The sequence below is a fragment of the Plectropomus leopardus genome, chromosome 13 (genome assembly GCF_008729295.1).
Source record: "Plectropomus leopardus isolate mb chromosome 13, YSFRI_Pleo_2.0, whole genome shotgun sequence".
NCBI classification, from domain to species: Eukaryota; Metazoa; Chordata; class Actinopteri; order Perciformes; family Serranidae; genus Plectropomus; species Plectropomus leopardus.
The window spans coordinates 33,180,566-33,199,295 of record NC_056475.1 but is presented as its reverse complement, the minus strand read 5'-3'; the positions used below and the strand labels follow the sequence as shown (position 1 = coordinate 33,199,295).

Below are 18,730 nucleotides of genomic sequence, written 5' to 3'. Positions count from 1 at the left end.
GGGAAACATATGTAACAAATGAGTCCACTTGGATAAATGTGCAATTTGTCATAAATGTCCCTGAGAGTAACATTTATGGAACACTTTTTTAGATTAATGTCCTTCATTACTTATGTTGGTAAATAGTAAGAGGCACACATGGCACTGTGCAGAAGAAGAAATAATCATGGCATGATACAGTGTTTTAATGCCATGAGCAACATCAAGTGATTATAAATTACCTTGCTTTTCAACACACTACAACTTCATGGAAGGTCTCACGTAAAAAGGGATCATGGGGTGAAAAATTGAGTCATATCCACTGTAAATGTATTAAAGATTGTTAGACCAGATAATTAGTATTTTTTGCATATGTTTTACACTCATGTGAAGTGTTGAAACTCTTGGAAGATCCTCTATGAGATGTGAGAAAGAGTCAGAGTAGAAGGAGGAGGTGACAGTGCAATTTACCTGGAGGGCACTCATAAACCCTTAGTGGGAGAGAGAGTGCACCATTCCTCACAGGTGACTGTGCCATGTGACTTCAAGAGCTTAAAAGGAGGCTGGCTGTTTTTTTGAGGTACAAGTAATCACAAGGCACCAGAGAAGGAGAATACCTGGGCTGTCGGCACAGCAGCAAACACCGACAGCCCCACAAAACAAACCAAGGAGCACCCAGGAAGCGTGTCAAGCAGTCTGTAAAGAGCATACTAGGCAGACTCTTGACTACAACTTCAGTACAAGTAGGAAGGTTTACTCACACTCATTCAGTGTCCAGGTGACTGACACAATGAGCTGCAGCAGTGTTGCAGGATCAGAATTCTCTGAGGAAGAGCTGGAGTTTGCTGTGCTGGACCAAGGGGAGGAAAAGAGAAGTCCAAAGGTATCTTTCCATGATAGTGAGAGTTCAACCAGCAGTCCAAGCAACCAGGACGAAGACCAGAACAAGAAGCGCAATCGACCCATTCGCTCAAAAGCTCGTCGAATGGCCGCCAATGTCCGTGAGCGAAAACGCATCATGGACTACAACCAGGCCTTCAATGCCCTACGTGTGGCTCTGAACCATGACCTCAGCGGCAAACGGCTCTCAAAGATTGCAACGCTACAGAGGGCCATCAACCGCATCTCTGCACTCTCTGTGTTTTTGAGCTCCAATCCCCCCAGCAAGCCCTGCACCCACCGAGAGTGCAACAGGTCAACTGTGGGGCCAGCCGTGATAGGAGCATCTCAGCTTGAGCAGCCCAGGATAACAGTTCCTTGTCTGGAGCATCGGAGTTTTGTCCCCTGGCACCCATCCTTCTCTAACCAGATGCAGCCACTACAAGGGCCTCACATGCACAGGGTGTCCACAGATCCACATGTCTACATGGATAACACTGCATCATCATGTCCCCCGTCACCACACTATCCTTGTTATCCCATTGAGGGACAAGTTTATGCCTCATTTGGACACTGTGGCAGCCCCAGCGACCATCCACCCAGCCCTCTGCGATATGGTCAGGTGGGTGAGGGGTTGGGGTACCAGCCGGGGATGTGGGCATCCTGCACTCAGAAATACATGGACACTTTCATGGAATCTCCTCCAGCTCTGGGGCTTCCCTGGCATGTGAGCTACCTGCAAGAGTCGGACCACAGCCTCTCTCTGGGCTCTGATATATTGTAACAGGGTAGATTTATCACTGTGAGCCCTAAAGACTGTCGAGAACACCAGTGGACTGTTGAATGACCTCATGCGAATAGGTTTTTGTGTTTCTGCCATTGGAATCAACTCAGAATTACAGTAACGCTCTCTTATTTTAGAGCAAAGTCATCACAATGTAATTAAGAAGATAATAATAAAAGTGCAATGGCTGTGATATATATTTGAAAATGTATTAAATGTGGCATTTTAAAATATGAAATATAAAGAATGTTTCACTGTCTGCTTGTAGATAATCCACCCACAGAATTGTGTTCTACTTCTTCTTGTGTGATATTAAAATGAAATATTAATAACACTTAACAACACCATAAAGGAGCATCTTAAAGAAATGTGAAGTTTTGAACCCAAAGTTAAACATATGTTTATGTATTTATTTTCTGTATTGAATGCAAAGTCATGTTTGTAAAGCGTTGTAAAGAGTTTGTACATACTTTTCTAAACTTCAAAATTAAAATGTTAAAATTCTATGATTCCTGTTATGTGTCCTTTCGGCAACAATGTGTAGTTGTAATTGCCTTGGCTCTCTGGTCTTCTATATAGCAGTAACACAAAGTTTTGCTTTACAGATGTGCATGCCTGCCTCTCTATGTGTGTATGCAGATCTGTTTGGGTGTGTCTGATTATAGCCCAAGGTCAGAAGCCTCTACCACTCTGAGTCTGAGATGACAGAGGTCTTTCACTCAGTTGAAAAATGTCCTTACAAGTCCATTCTTGTGTTTTTTCAGGGAGAGCAGAAGTGCTCTGAATTTACATACAACAAAATAAAAGTGCCGATCAACGGGGCGAGAGACAACGCTGAGTGTTTGTGCTATGTGAACCTAAAAATCAATACTCAATGCAAACTCTTGGTCAGTGGGTTCTGTGGCGATCAAGGAGAGTACAGTCTAACCACCCACCCACCCACAACCCCCCACCCGCGTCCTCTTCTGAAAGCAGCATGTCATGGAAAACAGCTTTAACATTACGCTACAGGAAAGAGGCCACTGACAGATTTATCTGGGCTCTGGAAGAAAAGCTGTGCCCCGTCATCAGTGTGCTAAAATCCCCTGTCGGGCTGCACTGGCCTGCAGGTGGTCATGGGTGTGTGAGAGTTTTTTGAAGATCCTGGAGGCCCCCAGATGCTGCTGAAAACACTTGGCCTGGGGAGAGCTATGACAGACTCTGGAGAAAAAATGGGGTAGTACAACAACACTTAGCAGTCAGGAAAAAAAGAAAAAAATGCATGGAGTGAAGTGAAATAGTAGGAAGAGGAGAATGTGTAATGAGAAAAAAAAAGAGAGTGACTTCACTTTGAGCCCTTGATTCAGCTTCTTCACAGACATGAATCATTACAACATCTTGACTCATCAATGAGAGGCGGGTGTGACAGACACTCCATGACAGCATGTCTCTCCCTCCTTCCATTCTGGCAGACAGATCTCGTTCACTACATGTCTGGGTCCTAATGGGACTCCAGAGTGGAGGTGGGGTAAATGTATCATGTCATTCTACTGAGACCACATTTATTTCTTCTTCTATCCCTATTTTTCTTAACAGAAAAAAAAAATCAAACTTCATGTCATAAAAATCTGGGAGCAAAAAGCCTGGTGCTTGTTTCCTTAGGAAAGAAATGTATCAACTACAGAATTTCTTCTGTCTCAATATTTTTAATGTAAAACAGGGCAGGAACAATAAGTTAATTACAGATTGGAGTCTCTATGCTAAAAAGTGCTTTAGCAGGTCAACTTTTATTTTGAATTGTGTCTCACTTGAGGATTACCCTCACTTCAACATGAGCCTGTCAGTAATGCATCTTCTATTGAGACTGTTCTGCATCTTTGACTCCCTCTGCTGCCATGCTGATGGAAAAGAAAACAAGCAAACATGAGAGAAGTGAAAGAGAGAACACATCCAGGTATGTTTGCGTGATACATGAGTCAGCCTGTGAAGTAAAGATGTATTGATATCTCCACGCACTGTGGTCACCCCCTGCTCCCAAAGCACTTGTGTGCGCGCACACACACACACACACACACACAGACACACACACACACACACACACACACAATGCAGGAAGTATGGGTGTCACAGGACATGACGGGACAGACCTTTACACACAAGCTCATTACACCTGAATTATTTCTTCCTGTCTGGATCACAACTGTGGTGGGACTTAAAATAAGTTAAACATCTGTTTAGTCACCCATTGAGGTTTATTTTGAAAAACAATGTTTACTTAAAATATTATCTATAATAATAATATTAACTATAAAGCAAGGAAATTCTATCTGTCTGTCTTTCTGGGTGTCCTTAGGTTATCACCAGGGCAGTTCATCCAAATCTACCTTAGACTTGGCAGGTGTATTGCTGGGGATCAAAGGTTGTGTCTTTTCCAGTTTGGTGCAATTTAAATACACTGAGCGGCCAGTTAGACTGGAGGGGAGAAAGGAAACCAAAAGTCTTGTACAAAGAGAGGGAGGAGAGCTGGCATCAGGGCGAGTCTGACCCAACTTGGGTTGAGAGCTGCTCCTCTACCAAGGCTTCTGGCGGCTAATGTCCTGTCACAGGTAAATAAAGTGGATGAGATGCGATTAAGGGTTACTCTGGAACAAGATATTAGAGACTGCTTTGCACACATCTTAATTGAGACATGGTTAAGGCCTTAAATCCCAGATAAAGCTGTTGCTCTGTGATTTGTTGAGGTTAACACTCACTTCTATGTGACTGGCTGTCGTAAACTCTCTGGTCTATGATTGGCTGTAGGAAACCATCCCTGCTCTATATGTGGAAGGTGAACAATCTTTGCTCTACGAATTGGCAGAGGTTAACGCTCTCTGCTTTGTAAGCAGTTGAGGATAATTCTCTCTGCTCAGTGATTGGCTGTAGTGAACCCTCTCTGCTCTGTGATTGGCTGTTGTGAACACTCTCTGGTCTGTGACTGGCTGTAGCAAACCCACTCTACTTTATATGGGTGAGGTCACACATATCGTTAGCCAATAACAGCCTGTTAATTTAAAATGACCTCCTCTTGAATAATTTGAATAATAATTTAATGCCTGGATGAGGCATAATTTCCTGATGTTGAATTCAGACAAAACTGAAGCACTGGCTCCCTGTGAAATCCAGGATTGAGTTTAAAATCCTCCTCCTTACTTACAAAGCTCTAAATGGTCAGGCTCCATGCTATCTGTCGCAGCTCATAATTCCTTACCAACCCTCAAGATCTCTGCGCTCTGAAAATGCAGGTTTACTTGTGGTTCCCAAAGTTTCCAAAAGTAGGATAGGAACCAGAGCCTTCAGCTACCATGCTCCTCTCCTATGGAACCATCTTCCAGTTTTGGTCAGGGAGGCAGACACCGTTTCAACTTTTAAGGGGAGACTTAAGACCTTCCTCTTTGATAAAGCTTATAATTAGGGCTGGCTCAGGTTGCCTGGACCAGCCCATAGTTAGAATGACATAACTTTGACCTGCCGGGGACTTCCTATGATACGCTGAGCTCCTTTTCCTTCTTTGAATGCCACCATCGCAAAATCATGCATGTCTGTTTACTGCATTGCCGTTTGCAAGCTTAGCTCAGCCTCAGTAGTTTAGCTTAGTCTTACATCTGTGATAGCCATGTGGTACTGTCACTACCTGGGGCTCACGATTACGGAGCCTGGGTCTGTTGAACTGCACTACACTAATCCTGTTGCCTCTCAGGAGCATTCCTGCTCCCTTGTTTCCTAGTTTTCCCGGATCCTGGCTGCAACCTTGACTGTGCCTGACCGTGGTGATAGCTGTGCTGATGCTGTGACCCTGCCTTTGGTTGTGCTCGTGCTGTGGCTGTACTGATACTGTGCCCCCCGCTCGCCCTGATCGTGGTCTGGTCCTGGTTGCGCCGATGCTGTGATCTTGCCTTTGAACACCTCCCTATCAACATATGCATGAGACTATTATCATCACCCTCAACATCATCATAGAATGCAATTAATAATTTCACACCTATCATTATTGTAAGATGACATGCATCTGTTTCTATTATTGCTGTGCCTCTCTCCCCCTCTCTCCCCCTCTCCTCCCCTCTCTCTTCCTCTTTCCTTTTTGCCATGATTGTATTTCATTTGTTATTTACAACATCTATTGCACGTCTGTCCGTCCTGGAAGAGGGATCCCTCATCATCCTCTACCGCTCCTCCTGAGGTTTCTTCCTTTTTTTTCCCCCATTACAGGGGTTCTTTTTCAAGAGTTTTTCTTTGGGTGATGTGAGAGTCTAAGGGCAGAGGGATGTCGTACACTGTAAAGCCCTCTGAGGCAAACCATGTTTTGTGATAATGGGCTCTATAAATAAAACTGACTTGTTTTGACTTGACTTAATTTCATCTAACACTGGGGAGTTAAAGGGGGAAAAAGCTTGTGTGTTTATTTTTCAGGTCAGTGTGAGTTACATGTCAGCTTTGTTAAATATAACATGGTGCTTAATAGCGGTGTGCTATCTTGTGGTACATTTGTATTGCTATTGATTAAAAGTGCATATTTGAGACATCTAAACAGAATGTTAAAAAAAACATTACTGTAAACAGAAACAGAATTTAAGGGTGAATGTTTTTAGCTTTGTATTCTGTTGACTCCGTTTGCCTATGTTATATTACAGCTCAGCTGATTTTCCATTGATGGCACAAAGAGGGAAGGTGAAAGACCTGAATGAGATCACAGGGTAAGTCATTTAGAAAAATTAAACATACTAGACTTAATGGGGAATTATTCTAAACACTGAAATTGTTACACTAGTAACTTATATTATTAACCTATTATTAACCTTGCTAAACATATATTTTATTTAATGTTATATATGTAATCTTTTATTGTATATGGATAACTTTCTACATGGAGTACTGGGTGCTGGAGGAACAGCTATGGATGGACTGCTATGTGATGGAGGATGCTGCAGATCAGTGCTGAGTGGACCTTTGTGGAACTGAAAACTTAAGAAGGTAATGTCTCAAATAGTTTCAGCAATAAGGAATCATGCTTACATGATAGCCTGTTATACTTCATTTTATATTAATGATAGAAGTAATTCTACTGGATATATAATATGCACTGTTGGAACATGTTATATACTGCATATTAGTAGTTAGCTTTGATTTGAATGAAATAAGTTACTGTACAATATTACTCTCTGTGGAGAGTAATGCATTACACAAATTATGCATTACTTTCACCAAAGTGATCTCAGAACAATGACTAAGCATTATAAAATATAAGAAGGTCATGCTGGTTATAAAAACACAGAAGGCTCTAGTTTAATGCAGTTCATTAACATATAAATCCGGTAGGGGGCAATATTACACAGCCTCATGAAGGCTCTCATCTGGAGCACAGATCTGACTAATTCATGCATTCACATGCAGTGGTTTACACTTTGTATTAAAACCAGTCTCTTATATTCATGGTAGTGTGATGACATAAAACAATGAAGTAGCCTAGACCTTTTTAAACAAAGGAAAAAGCTTGGACACAGGGACGGGCAGGCTGACAAAGGATCAAAGTCTGATAAATTATTAAAAAAGGATCAATATTTGTAGGCCTTTCATATGAAACACTACAGACAAATGCTAAGGTTAGCACAGCAAAAGCTAATTTCCATGCGAGTAATTCACTAAGTTCCATAACTGAAGTTGGAGAACAAACACACCTCATCTCCCAAAGTGGTTTCCCACCCAGGCCTATATAGGCATGTCTAACCCTCTCTCCTGTCCTTTTCTCCTTTTCTCTTTCAGCAAAAGAGCTACATGGGAATTCAATGGAGCCTGGAATCTCCCTGCAAGACAGCACCCTCATCCTGGGTGTTAGCTCCCTGTTTTCTGCAAGCCTTTCCCTGTTTCTTACTTTTATTAAACCATATACAAGGCTTCCCAATTGTGTCATCTTTGTCTGAGGAAAATGTTTTAATGTAGTTTTTGAAAAATGATAACTTCACATATTTTTTGTAGTTGTAATATGTAGTGGGTGTAACACTACTTCTGCTGGCATTACTCAACAATATTTTCCTCATCTGCGTGTCAGTGGAGAAATTGTGCATATGTACCCCCTTTCTCTACAAGACTGAATCATCTCCATGCAGCGCAGCAAACCATGGTGGTGTCTATAAACTGCTGCTGGTGCTGCTGCTTGTCCATTGATCCACCGTGCTGTCAGCTTACAATCACTAATGCTAACCAGTCAGCCTCCTTTTGTCCCTCTGAAAGTGATAAAGATGACAGTAGTGAGTAAATCATAATAATCATGACATTATTAAGAATGAATAACCTCCTTGTCGACCCCCTATCCCATTACATCTCACCTCATAAGACACTAGGGCGTCCGGTTCAGAGGGGATGGCAACTTAGCAAGAGAGCTCTCGACAAGAGTGAGTTAAATCTGCCCCAAAGAGAATTAATTACTCTGCTAAGTGCACGACAGCGAGAGATAAGGGGCACAGATGACGTCCAAAAAGAGTAGGAGAGGGAAAAAGTCAACTTCCGCACATGATGAAGACGACGAGATGCAGCTAGCAGAAGAAGCTAACGCTAGCCCTCCCGGGGCTGGCCGGGGGGCTTCCCCCGCCCCCAGCTATGACTGCTCAGGGTCGATGAAGCGGTCAACCTGATGAGGATACTGAAAGAGCTAAGAGGCGTCGGGAAAGAAGTAAAAGAATTCCGGAAAGATACCAAAAAACAACTACAAGACATAGTGGAAACCAGGGTCGCCGGGGATGAGGATATGCTCCAGTGCACAGACGAGGTATTAGCTGAGATGATAACAACACAGGAGAAACTCCAACTTAAACTGACGTCGCTGGAGGCCTACTCGAGGAGGGAGACGCTCAGGCTATACGGGATACCAGAGGGAGCGGAGTCGGGATCACAATCCATGATGCACTTCGTGGAGAAATTACTGCGTGAGAACTTAAACATCCCTGAGTCAACAACACTACAAATCCAGAGGGCGCACAGAGCATTATCACCCCCCGCACCAAACGGCTCCCAGCCAGATCGATCCTGGTAAAGTTTCTGTGTTTCACTGTCAAAGAAGAAGTGCTGAGATTAGCATGGCAGAAGAGAGGTTTTATGTGGAATAATAACAAGGTAAACCTCGACCACGACTACCCTCCTGAAATCATGGCTATGAGGAAGGAGTATGCAGAGGCACGGAGGATTCTGAAAGAAAAGAACCTGCGGTTCCGAACCCTCTACCCAGCCCGACTCAAAGTATTCTACGAGGAAGGAGCGAAAATTTACAACACTGTGGAAGAGGCAACGGCGGATCTGGAGAGCCGGGGCCTCCCAGTGAAAGTGATTAAACCACCTGCGACTCCCAGGGAGAAACTACAGAGATGGTCGTCGTGGCGGGGGGTGGCCGGCCGGCGCCCGCGGCAGAGCCAAGGAGCTGCAGGATACAAGGAGAGACTGCAAGTATACAGACGGGACGAGAACTAATAATATGTTAAGATATGGACGATGCTGTAAAATGCTTTTATTGTCGAGCTAAAAAGGGAGGGGTTTCTCTTTAGTGCGGGTGTCATCACAGTGGAAGGCCCCCTATCTCAGGGAATATATATAGGGGTATTCCTTCAAAGACTAAGGGAAGCAGTGGTAAGGACTCACTGCTGGAAGTTTGGTTAGGAGTTGTTATGTTTCAGGTTTTCACAATACAATTCTGTGTGTTTTTTGTCTATTTTATTTGTTGTTTTTTTAGGGGGGACCTGCCTGTTGCTGCCAGGGATATGTTGTGCGGTCAGCTAATAATACTACATGCAAATTGAGCCAGTGAAAATAATTTCTTTTAATGTTAATGGGGTCTGAATAAGATTAATGAAATAAGATTTTATCTAAATTAAAGAAAGTAGGCGCACAGATCGCATTGCTCCAAGAGACACACATGAACCAAACAGATCATTTGAGGTTGAAGAGAAGGGGTTTTAAACATGTCTTTTCCTCTTCTGACAAAGTTAAACACAAGAGGGGCGTGGCTATACTCATCTCTGGCTCACTCAATTACGAACATCTCTTAGAAACCAGCGATGAGGAGGGCAGATTTATCAGAGTAACAGGAAGGATAGAGGGATCTGACATTACAATTTTAAATGTATATGCCCCACCAGGCAGTGATTGGCTATTCTATAGGAATATTTTTGATTTAATGGTGGATTCTCAGGGCACAGTTGTCTGTGGGGGGGACTTTAACTTTCGACTTGATCCCAAACTAGACTCATCCAACCCGACTAATTATTCTATCCCACTCATAAGGAAAGTCAACACCTACATGACAGAAATGGGGATAATAGACGTATGGCGAGAGCTTTCCCCATCTAGTAGAGACTACACACACTACTCTGGCTCATTTAAAGTCTATGCCAGATTGGATTATTTCTTTATGTTTAACATGGACAGATTTAGGATTAAAGACTGCAGTATACTAACGAGGGACCTATCCGATCACAATCCTATCTCTCTATCCCTGCAGGTGGAGAGGAAAAAAACGAACCACTCTGTGGAAACTCAATTCACACATATTAAATGACCCTGCCATAGTCTCTAAAATAAAGGAAGACATAAAAGAATTTTTAGAAATTAACGACACAGGAGAGGTATCAGCAATAATGTTATGGGATACGCTTAAAGCGGTACTGAGAGGTAAATTAATTTCTGTCACTTCTCATCTAAAAAGATCCAAAGGACAAAAACTATCTGATCTACAAATGAGGTTAAAATTGAAGCAACATGAAGATATTAACAATCCAAACCCTGCTGCAAAGCAGGAAATTAAAAAATTGCAGGGGGAAATCGATGATATTTACACACAGGAGGTTCAGAAGAATCTAACCTTCCTAAGACAAACATATTATGAGATAGGAGGGAAATCAACAAAATACCTGGCGTATAAACTACGGAAGCAACAGGAGGACAGTACAATTTTTAAAATTAAGAATCCCAAAACTAACATTTTGGAAACCAAATTAGAAAGGATTCAGGAATGCTTTGAGATCTTTTATAGGGATTTATACTCACAACCGGATGCCGCGGGGGAGGATCGCATTGATGCTTTTCTCAACAATTTAGACTTACCTTCACTCTCAGATGTTGAAAATGAGAACCTAACTAAACCGATCTCAACAGAGGAAATTAATGCAGCTATCACCAGATTAAAATTGGGAAAGGCAGTAGGACCAGATGGGTACAATTCTCAATGGTATCGCATTTTAAGAACAGAACTAGTCCCACTACTGTTGAAGACATTTAACCACACCCTCCGGGAGGGAGAAATCCCGCCCTCTTGGAGGGAGGCCACTATTTCAGTTATCCCGAAGGAGGGGAAAGATAGTCGAGATTGCGGGAATTACCGACCAATTAGTGTCCTCAACTTAGATTATAAACTGTTTACTTCTATCCTTGCTCGCAGACTGGATAAGGTGCTGCCAGACCTCATTAATTTAGATCAGACTGGTTTTACTCACCACAGGCAAACGACAGATAATACCAGAAGAATACTGCACATCCTAGGACAAATAAAAAATTAAAAAAGCAATTATAGGGAGTTTGGATGCTGAGAAAGCCTTCGACTCCGTCAGATGGGCATTCTTATACAAGACACTGGGGAAATTTGGATTCCAGAATAAATTTATTAGAATAATTCAGGCGCTATACGACAGACCCTCAGCCCGTATCAAGGTCAATGGTGATCTGTCCGAGGCCTTTCTCTTGAATCGTGGATGCAGACAGGGCTGCGCAATTTCACCTCTCCTTTTCAATCTATTCATAGAAACACTAGGTCAATTAATAAGACAAAATCAAAAAATGATGGGTATCACCCTGTCAGGAGCTGAACATAAGGCAGCAATGTTCGCTGACGACGTGCTGGTCTGCCTGGGTGATCCAGAGAATCATTTAGTGAATTAATGTCTGCTTTGAATGACTTCGGTAAACTCTCCGGCTATAAAATCAATATCTTAAAAACTCAGGTCATGACCCTCAACTATACGGCCTCCTCAACCTTACGTAAGAAATTTAAGGTAAACTGGGACAATGAGAAAATAAAATATCTAGGGATACATCTGACCAGGGATATTTCGAGGCTTTTCCAGGCAAATTATGTGCCAATTTCTCTAAGTATAAAGACAGATTTACATAGATGGAACTTGATCCCCTTCCTTAGTCTTAGTTCTAGGATAAGTGCAATCAAGACGAATATCTTACCACGTCTACTCTACCTTTTCAGAAACCTTCCTATCGAAGTGAGTGAAAATCAATTCAGGGAATGGGACAAATGGATATCCAGATTTATCTGGCAGGGTCGCAAACCCAGGATTAAATATGCCACCATTCAACTCGCTAAGGAAAATGGAGGGCTGGGCCTCCCCTGCCTAAGAAACTATTAGTATGCTGCCCAAATTGTCCCCCTCCTGTATTGGTGTAATGAAACATATTCAGCTAAATGGAAGGAGTTAGAATTCAAACTATCAACCCAGTTTCCTATCCAAGCTGTAATTGCAGATAAGGGCCTAACATGTCACCTGGAAGAATTGGGGAACCCCTGGTTGTCCCACACTCTTCAAGTCTGGCAGAAGGTGATTAATAATTGTGGGATACATAAAATGCTGAGAATATTCAGATGGTTTGCTTATGACTCTGATTTTATTCCTAATAGACAAGACTCCAGCTTTAAACTATGGTCAATGTATGGTCTCTCAACGTTCATCTCACTCACTCAGAGGAACACTGTGTGCAGTTTTGAGACCCTGCAGAACAAGCATGGCCTGACACGGAATGAATTCCATAGATATCTGCAATTACGCTCCTATATCGATCATGATTGTAAATTAACTGGCTTCTCAGATACGGAATCAGAATTCTTTCACATTTTGAAAAACGCCAGGACCATTGTCCCTTCCAAGTCCATCTCCAAGCTGTACACAGCCCTCTCCAATGCCAACAGGAATAACACTCTCTATATCAAAGACAAATGGGAAGGGGAATCAGGGCTCCAGATTTCTGAGGAGGCTGGGAGCAATATCTGGTCCTTCCAGTCAACAACATCTAGCTCCATGATCTGGAGAGAGCATTGCTGGAAGAATATATTATCAGATACTTTAAGACACCACACCAGGAAAGATATAAAGGGGTAATTATGCAATGCTGGAGGCTATGTGGCTCGGCCACTGCTAACCACTATCATATCTTCTGGGATTGTCCCAAGTTAAAAAAATTCTGGAGGGATATCCAGGCGTCGTTAAACGCAGTTTTTAACACCCAATTTCCCTTGAAATTTGATATCCTATACCTGGGGCATGTTCCATTTCTGAAACATAGAAGAGAAATAAAACTGCTGCAAATACTCTTGGTAGCAAGCAAGAAAACAATTACAAGGAGATGGTTAACCCCGACGCAACCTACTTTGGATGACTGGTTTGGAATTACTTTGGGAAATATTTAAGCAAACAACAAAAACTAACTTACCAAATAAGACTCCAAAATAACAAATTTTTCCAAATCTGGAAAAACTGGATCTCATTCATAACCCCATAAGAGCAGACTTCATTTGACCCCACTGGTAATATTGCTCTGTAACTTACCTAGTTTATTTTTGTGACTGGCTATTGTCGACTAATTATGTGGCAGCGGAGGCAGGAATACCCCCCATGTTTTTTGTACATTGTTATGTTATATTAACATGTTACACTAACTGTTCTTGCTCGCTTTAAATCATGCCAGAACTTTCTACAAGCGAACTTGTGCTTATCTATGGACTCTATCTGTCCTGGGCTTTTAGTAAATCCATGTTAAGGCAGTTCAAAATTGGGACCCAAAAGCAGACACCAGAAGACTGAACTGTTTAGCCGGTTTATTTTAGGAAAAAAAAGGAAAGTTGGTTGAAGGCTTGGCTGGAGTGGACAGGCTGAGGAGGTTGGATTCGGTGGAGCAGGGCAGGCGGTGGAGTGGAAGGTGGAGAAACCAAATTGGCTGCTGAAGACAGAGGTGAGGCAGGTCAAGTCTTGTAAAGTGGTGGAGCTGGCATGGAGGATCTGAGGCACAGAGGAAAAACAGGTAAACTGGTTGTTCAGGAACAAAACCACAAATGAGCCAAATAATCATAGGTAAGGAGGCCTAGACGTCTGTACCGCTACAGAGACTGAACGATCTGGCGGAGTCTGGAGGTCTGAACCAGGGTTATATACACTGCAGGGCTTGATTGGAGATTAGGTGCAGGTGAGGAGAACCAGCAGCTGCAGGAGATCAGATGGGCAGGCAGGAGGAGGGAACCCAGAGTCCACGCCCAGCAACACAGAGGCAGGAGGAGAGAGCCAGAAGTCCACGCCCAGCAACACAGACAGACTGAGACAAACATGACACAATAGGGAGGGGAAGAAACAACAGGAAAACACAAGGAAAGGGAGAGGCTAAGCCTAACCCCTAACAATCCAGGCTTTGAGAGAAAAGCTGTCTCCACCTGTGCTACCTTAGTGCACTTATTTATGTTACCGCATCACATTAATATGAGGAGAGTGGATTCTGGAGGGGACTGACACCTGATCCACAATTTGAGTTTTTCCTTTTCTTAACTTTGATGCCTGGACGATGGATGTCTCTTTTTATTCTGGTCTAAAACAAAAAAACTGGAATGCCACTTGCTTCAGTTTTTTCTAAACAATGTATTGCTGAGCTTGTTTGTTCATTCCAAATAAACATACAATTAAAAAAAAAAAAAAAATAAGACACTAGGGCCTTGAGGGGCGGGACCAGTGGGGCCAGTGGGTGGGGGTGGGGCTGCATTGTGGCGGCCTGGCCCTCCTCCCTGCTTTGGTCATTACACCGCCCCTTAATTTTAATTGCACAGGAAACACTGAGGGCATGGGGGGCGGGTGGGGCATTTTGGGAGACTCTACCGTCTGCCAGCGGTGGGGGGCCAGGCCCTGGCCGTTCCCCCCAATTTTAAAATTGCACCGTAGTCACTCACACGTCTCATAACAACCCCTACATCTATATACACACACCTGCACATGCATACACCCTGCATCCATGTTGGACAGGGGGTCGGCAGGGGCAGGGTGGGGGTCTCCCACTGCCTCTGTCCCTGGCCCTGCAGGGGTGGATGGGGGGTCTGCGGGCTGGGGGAGGGGCGTCAGTTCTGCTGCGGGGGTCTCGCCCCTGGCTGGGGCTATGAGTAATTTTAGTTGGTCTTTTATTGTGGAAAGTAAACAATGAAGGGTGTGTAATGTGTAAATATATCAATACATGCATACTTCATCTTCCTCTTCCTTTCTGTGTGTTTTTCCTCTGTATTTTACCTTATTTTACTGTCTAATTATTATCATTAATGATATTCATAATAATAGCAGTAATAGTAATATCACTATTACCATAATTATCATTTACACATTTACACACTTTACTTAATTCATTATTTCTTAGTTGTTTCCTTATTTATCCCTTTTTCCTCACCCCTCTTCTAATGTGGGGTGTCACGGGGCATTGCTTCTGTTCCTTTAATACATACTGCTTATGCCTCGCACTTGCAACGCGAAAACTAAAGGCAGATTAACAACAATTAGGTGAAGACAGGAGTCCTGCATGCCAACTCACAGTGGCCTACCTGGAAGCCACCCTAAAAAAGTTTTTCAGCGAGGCTAAGAAGAGTTCCAAACAAAGATTTGAACGCCTTGAAAGTCAGCTGGGAACCATACAGGAGACCCTAACCAAACATGCTGAAGATATTAAAACCCATCGCACAAATACCACAGCACTACAGGTACGGGTCAAGAACGCTGAAGACGAATTCACAACACACCAAAATTCGCAACCAACTTGAAAATAAATTGGTGGCTCCTGAGGACAGAAGCAGACGAGACAATCTGCGCCTTATCTATTTAAAGGAGAGTGAAGAAAGAGGAAATGCACTAGATTACCTGATGCCCAACTTCCCCAAATCGTTTCCCTGTTGGATGAAAATCCATTGGAGCTCATGCTGGCTCACCGCATTGGGCCACTGCGACAGTCATCTGTTACGCCAAGAGTTGTACTGGTGAAATGTCTATGCTTCACTAACAGAGACCGTATTCTGAATGAGTTCAGAAGAAACTGTGGAAGTATCTGGCCATTTTGTTCGTTTTGCACCGGACTACAGTGACTGTACAGAGAAGCGGAGATGTCCCTGCTACCAACTCATGAACTGGGCTCAAGCCATGGGCTTCGAAGTGTTCTTGCTGTACCCGGCGACCATCAAACTGGTCTGCAGCGCAGAGCAGCTTCTTTTCAACGATCCCTCAGAGGCAGAGAAGTACTCAGATGAGACAAGAAAGAACATTGTCCAAACTTCTTGACTCTGACTCTTCTGCATGAAGTGGCGCGATATGATGATGCTGACGTTGTCTTGTTTTCCCCTGTTCCAAAATAGTTTTTGGGTGGGTAGCTTCCCCTTTTCTTTGGGGAGAGGGGTATGGGTTAGGGAACAAGGGAACAAGGGGATGCCAGGGGGCCTACTGGGTGTTAATATGGGATTGGACCCTATGGGACAGCATTATATTTGTTTCAAATATATCAATATCAAATATGTCTTGCAACATTTCTGCGCTTGCCTGGATAGCAGTACTGTTTGATTCCCCAGAAACGAGTAAGCATCTTGGATTTCCTGCAGAAAAACAAAAGTTGATGTGGCTTTTCTTCAAGAAACCCATTTTTTGGAAAAGGATGTCAGTAGAATGCAGCACAGACTTAACCATGTTTTTGCATCTTCTTCAAATATTAAAAAGAATAGGGGTGTAATGATTCTTGCCAAACACACAATTAATTATACGGATCTGGGATCTGGTAGCGATTCTGAGGGGAGAGTTGCATATATAAAAACATTAATAAATGGAATAAAAATTGGATATGTATATGCACGTAATGTTTTCAATGCTGAATTATATAACTACTTAACTAACATAACACTTAATGCAGTCTGGCTTAACTCATTGGACAGAGCCGGGAGCACAGAATCAAGAGATCAACATCTGGGTTCTAATGCTTTAAGGAAATGGGCTGCAGACTGTTTAGCGGTAGATTCCTGGCATTTTGTACACCCCTAAGTGGGAGAATTCACTTGCTTTTCTTCACACCACTGATCATTTTCACATATTGATTATATTTTTGTCTCTACACAGCTGCATGACAAGATTTCAGGCTTTGAATTACTCCCCATGTCTCTCTCAGATCACAGAGCCATGACAGGTAAAATAACCATTGTTTCTACTCCCAAACGTGCTGCCCGGTGGCATTTCAATACTATTACCCTATTATAGACTGAAACCTTTATAAAAGAAATGAAAGACCGATTACATGAGTTTATAGCAAGTCACAAATCATCAGTGGAAGATCCAGGTATTCTGTGGCAAGCAGTGAAGCTATGCATTAGGGACAAAGTAGTTGGATATGCATCCAATCTAAACAAATCCAGACTGCAGCAAACTCAGAAACTACAAAAAGACATCTCTGAAGTAGAAAACAGAATGGCCCTGATTTTCACTGATTAGTCCTTGAGAGGGAGGTACTCAACAAGGATCTTAATTATCTACTTATGCATAGAGCAGACTCCTCTTACATAGAACACGGCAGAATTATTATAATTATAATATAATTATAATGGTGCAAAACCAAGCCACCAGCTGGCAATGAGACTTAAAACCTATGAAAGACTAGCAAATATAACTTTTATCAAATCCATCGCAGGTAAATTATGTACAGATCAAGCAGAGATAAATGAGTATTTTGGCACATTTTATTCCTCCCTGTATACATCAGAAGTACACTTTGATAACCAAGCCTGTTCCAATTTTTTAACTCCACTGCAGCTGCTGGTGCTTTTCCAGGAGGATTGTACTAACCTTGATGCCCCAGTGTCCTTATCCAAACTATATAAAGCTAATTTATCAATGAAGAAAGGCAAATCACCAGATCTAGATGGTTTGCCTCCAGAATTTTATTTAACCTTCTGGTCACAGTTAGGACCTCTTTGTGCTGGATATGTTCCTTTCTGCAATTTCAAAGGGCTTATTTTCTCAAAACAGCAACATAGCCATAATCTCTTTACTTTTAAAAAAAGGCAAGGACCCACAGGAATGTTCAAATTATCGACCTTTATTTTTATTGAACACGGATATCAAAATATATGCCAAAGTGTTAGCCTCCCGCTTGGAACCTTACATGAACTTTCTAATTCATGAGGACCAAACAGCTTTTATTAAGAACCGCTTGGCCTCAGACGCTGTGTCGCCTTCTTGACATCATTGAGTCTTCTAATAACAGTGATTCTTCGACAGCTATTCTTTCTCAATGCTGCAAAGGCGTTTGATCACCTGGAGTGGCATTTTTTATGGGCCGTACTTCAACGTATGGGTTTTAGCAATGAATTTATTTCCATGATTCAAGCCCTTAATTCAAATTCCACATCCATGGTTTTGACGGGAAACACTCTCTCTAAGATATTTTCTTTATCATGTAGTTCTCACCAGGGCTGCCCTCTTTCCCCCGTGTTGTTTGCTCTTTCTCTAGAACCTGTAGCCCAGGCCGTCCGACAATCACTTAAACATAATCCTATTTCCATTCATAATTCTAAGCACTTTATTTCCCTATATGCTGATGATATACTGCTTTTTATTAAGGATATTCCTCAGTCTCTTCCCAACCTCCGAAATATTTTTGATAACTTCAGATTTCGGGATATAAAGTTAACTGGGGAAAATCAGCTCTACTGCCACTTAATACCGCAGAAACACAGTTGACATTTAATATCCCCATTGTTCAGAAGATCAGATGCCTAGGAGTACTAATCTACCCTTCAGTCGTAAATGTTATAAAAAATAATTACAAAGCACTTATGTCAGAGGTGGAAGCAGATCTACATAGTTGGGAGAGCATCCCATTGTTGTTTCACTCTCGTGTATTTAGCATTAAAATGAATGTTCTTCCAATAATTAATTTTCTCAGCTCAATGATACATCTGTCACCACCCAAAAACTGTTGGAAAAAAACCCACTCGTTGATTTCCAAATTTATCCATCCATCCATCCATCCATC

The 18,730-nt window shown here is 42.4% G+C and overlaps 1 protein-coding gene across 1 annotated transcript; it reads left to right on the top strand.

Moving 5' to 3' along the window:
- The first annotated feature begins 753 nt into the window (after positions 1–753).
- Positions 754–1,642, top strand: bhlha9 (basic helix-loop-helix family, member a9). The gene has a single exon (XM_042498632.1). The coding sequence runs from the start codon at positions 770–772 to the stop codon at positions 1,640–1,642; it is 873 nt and encodes a 290-aa protein (XP_042354566.1). The 5' UTR covers positions 754–769.
- Positions 1,643–18,730: the final 17,088 nt, after the last annotated feature.

Excerpts from the sequence above, each read along its gene's own strand:
- bhlha9 (XM_042498632.1), top strand. The coding sequence starts at position 770 with ATGAGCTGCAGCAGTGTTGCAGGATCAGAATTCTCTGAGGAAGAGCTG.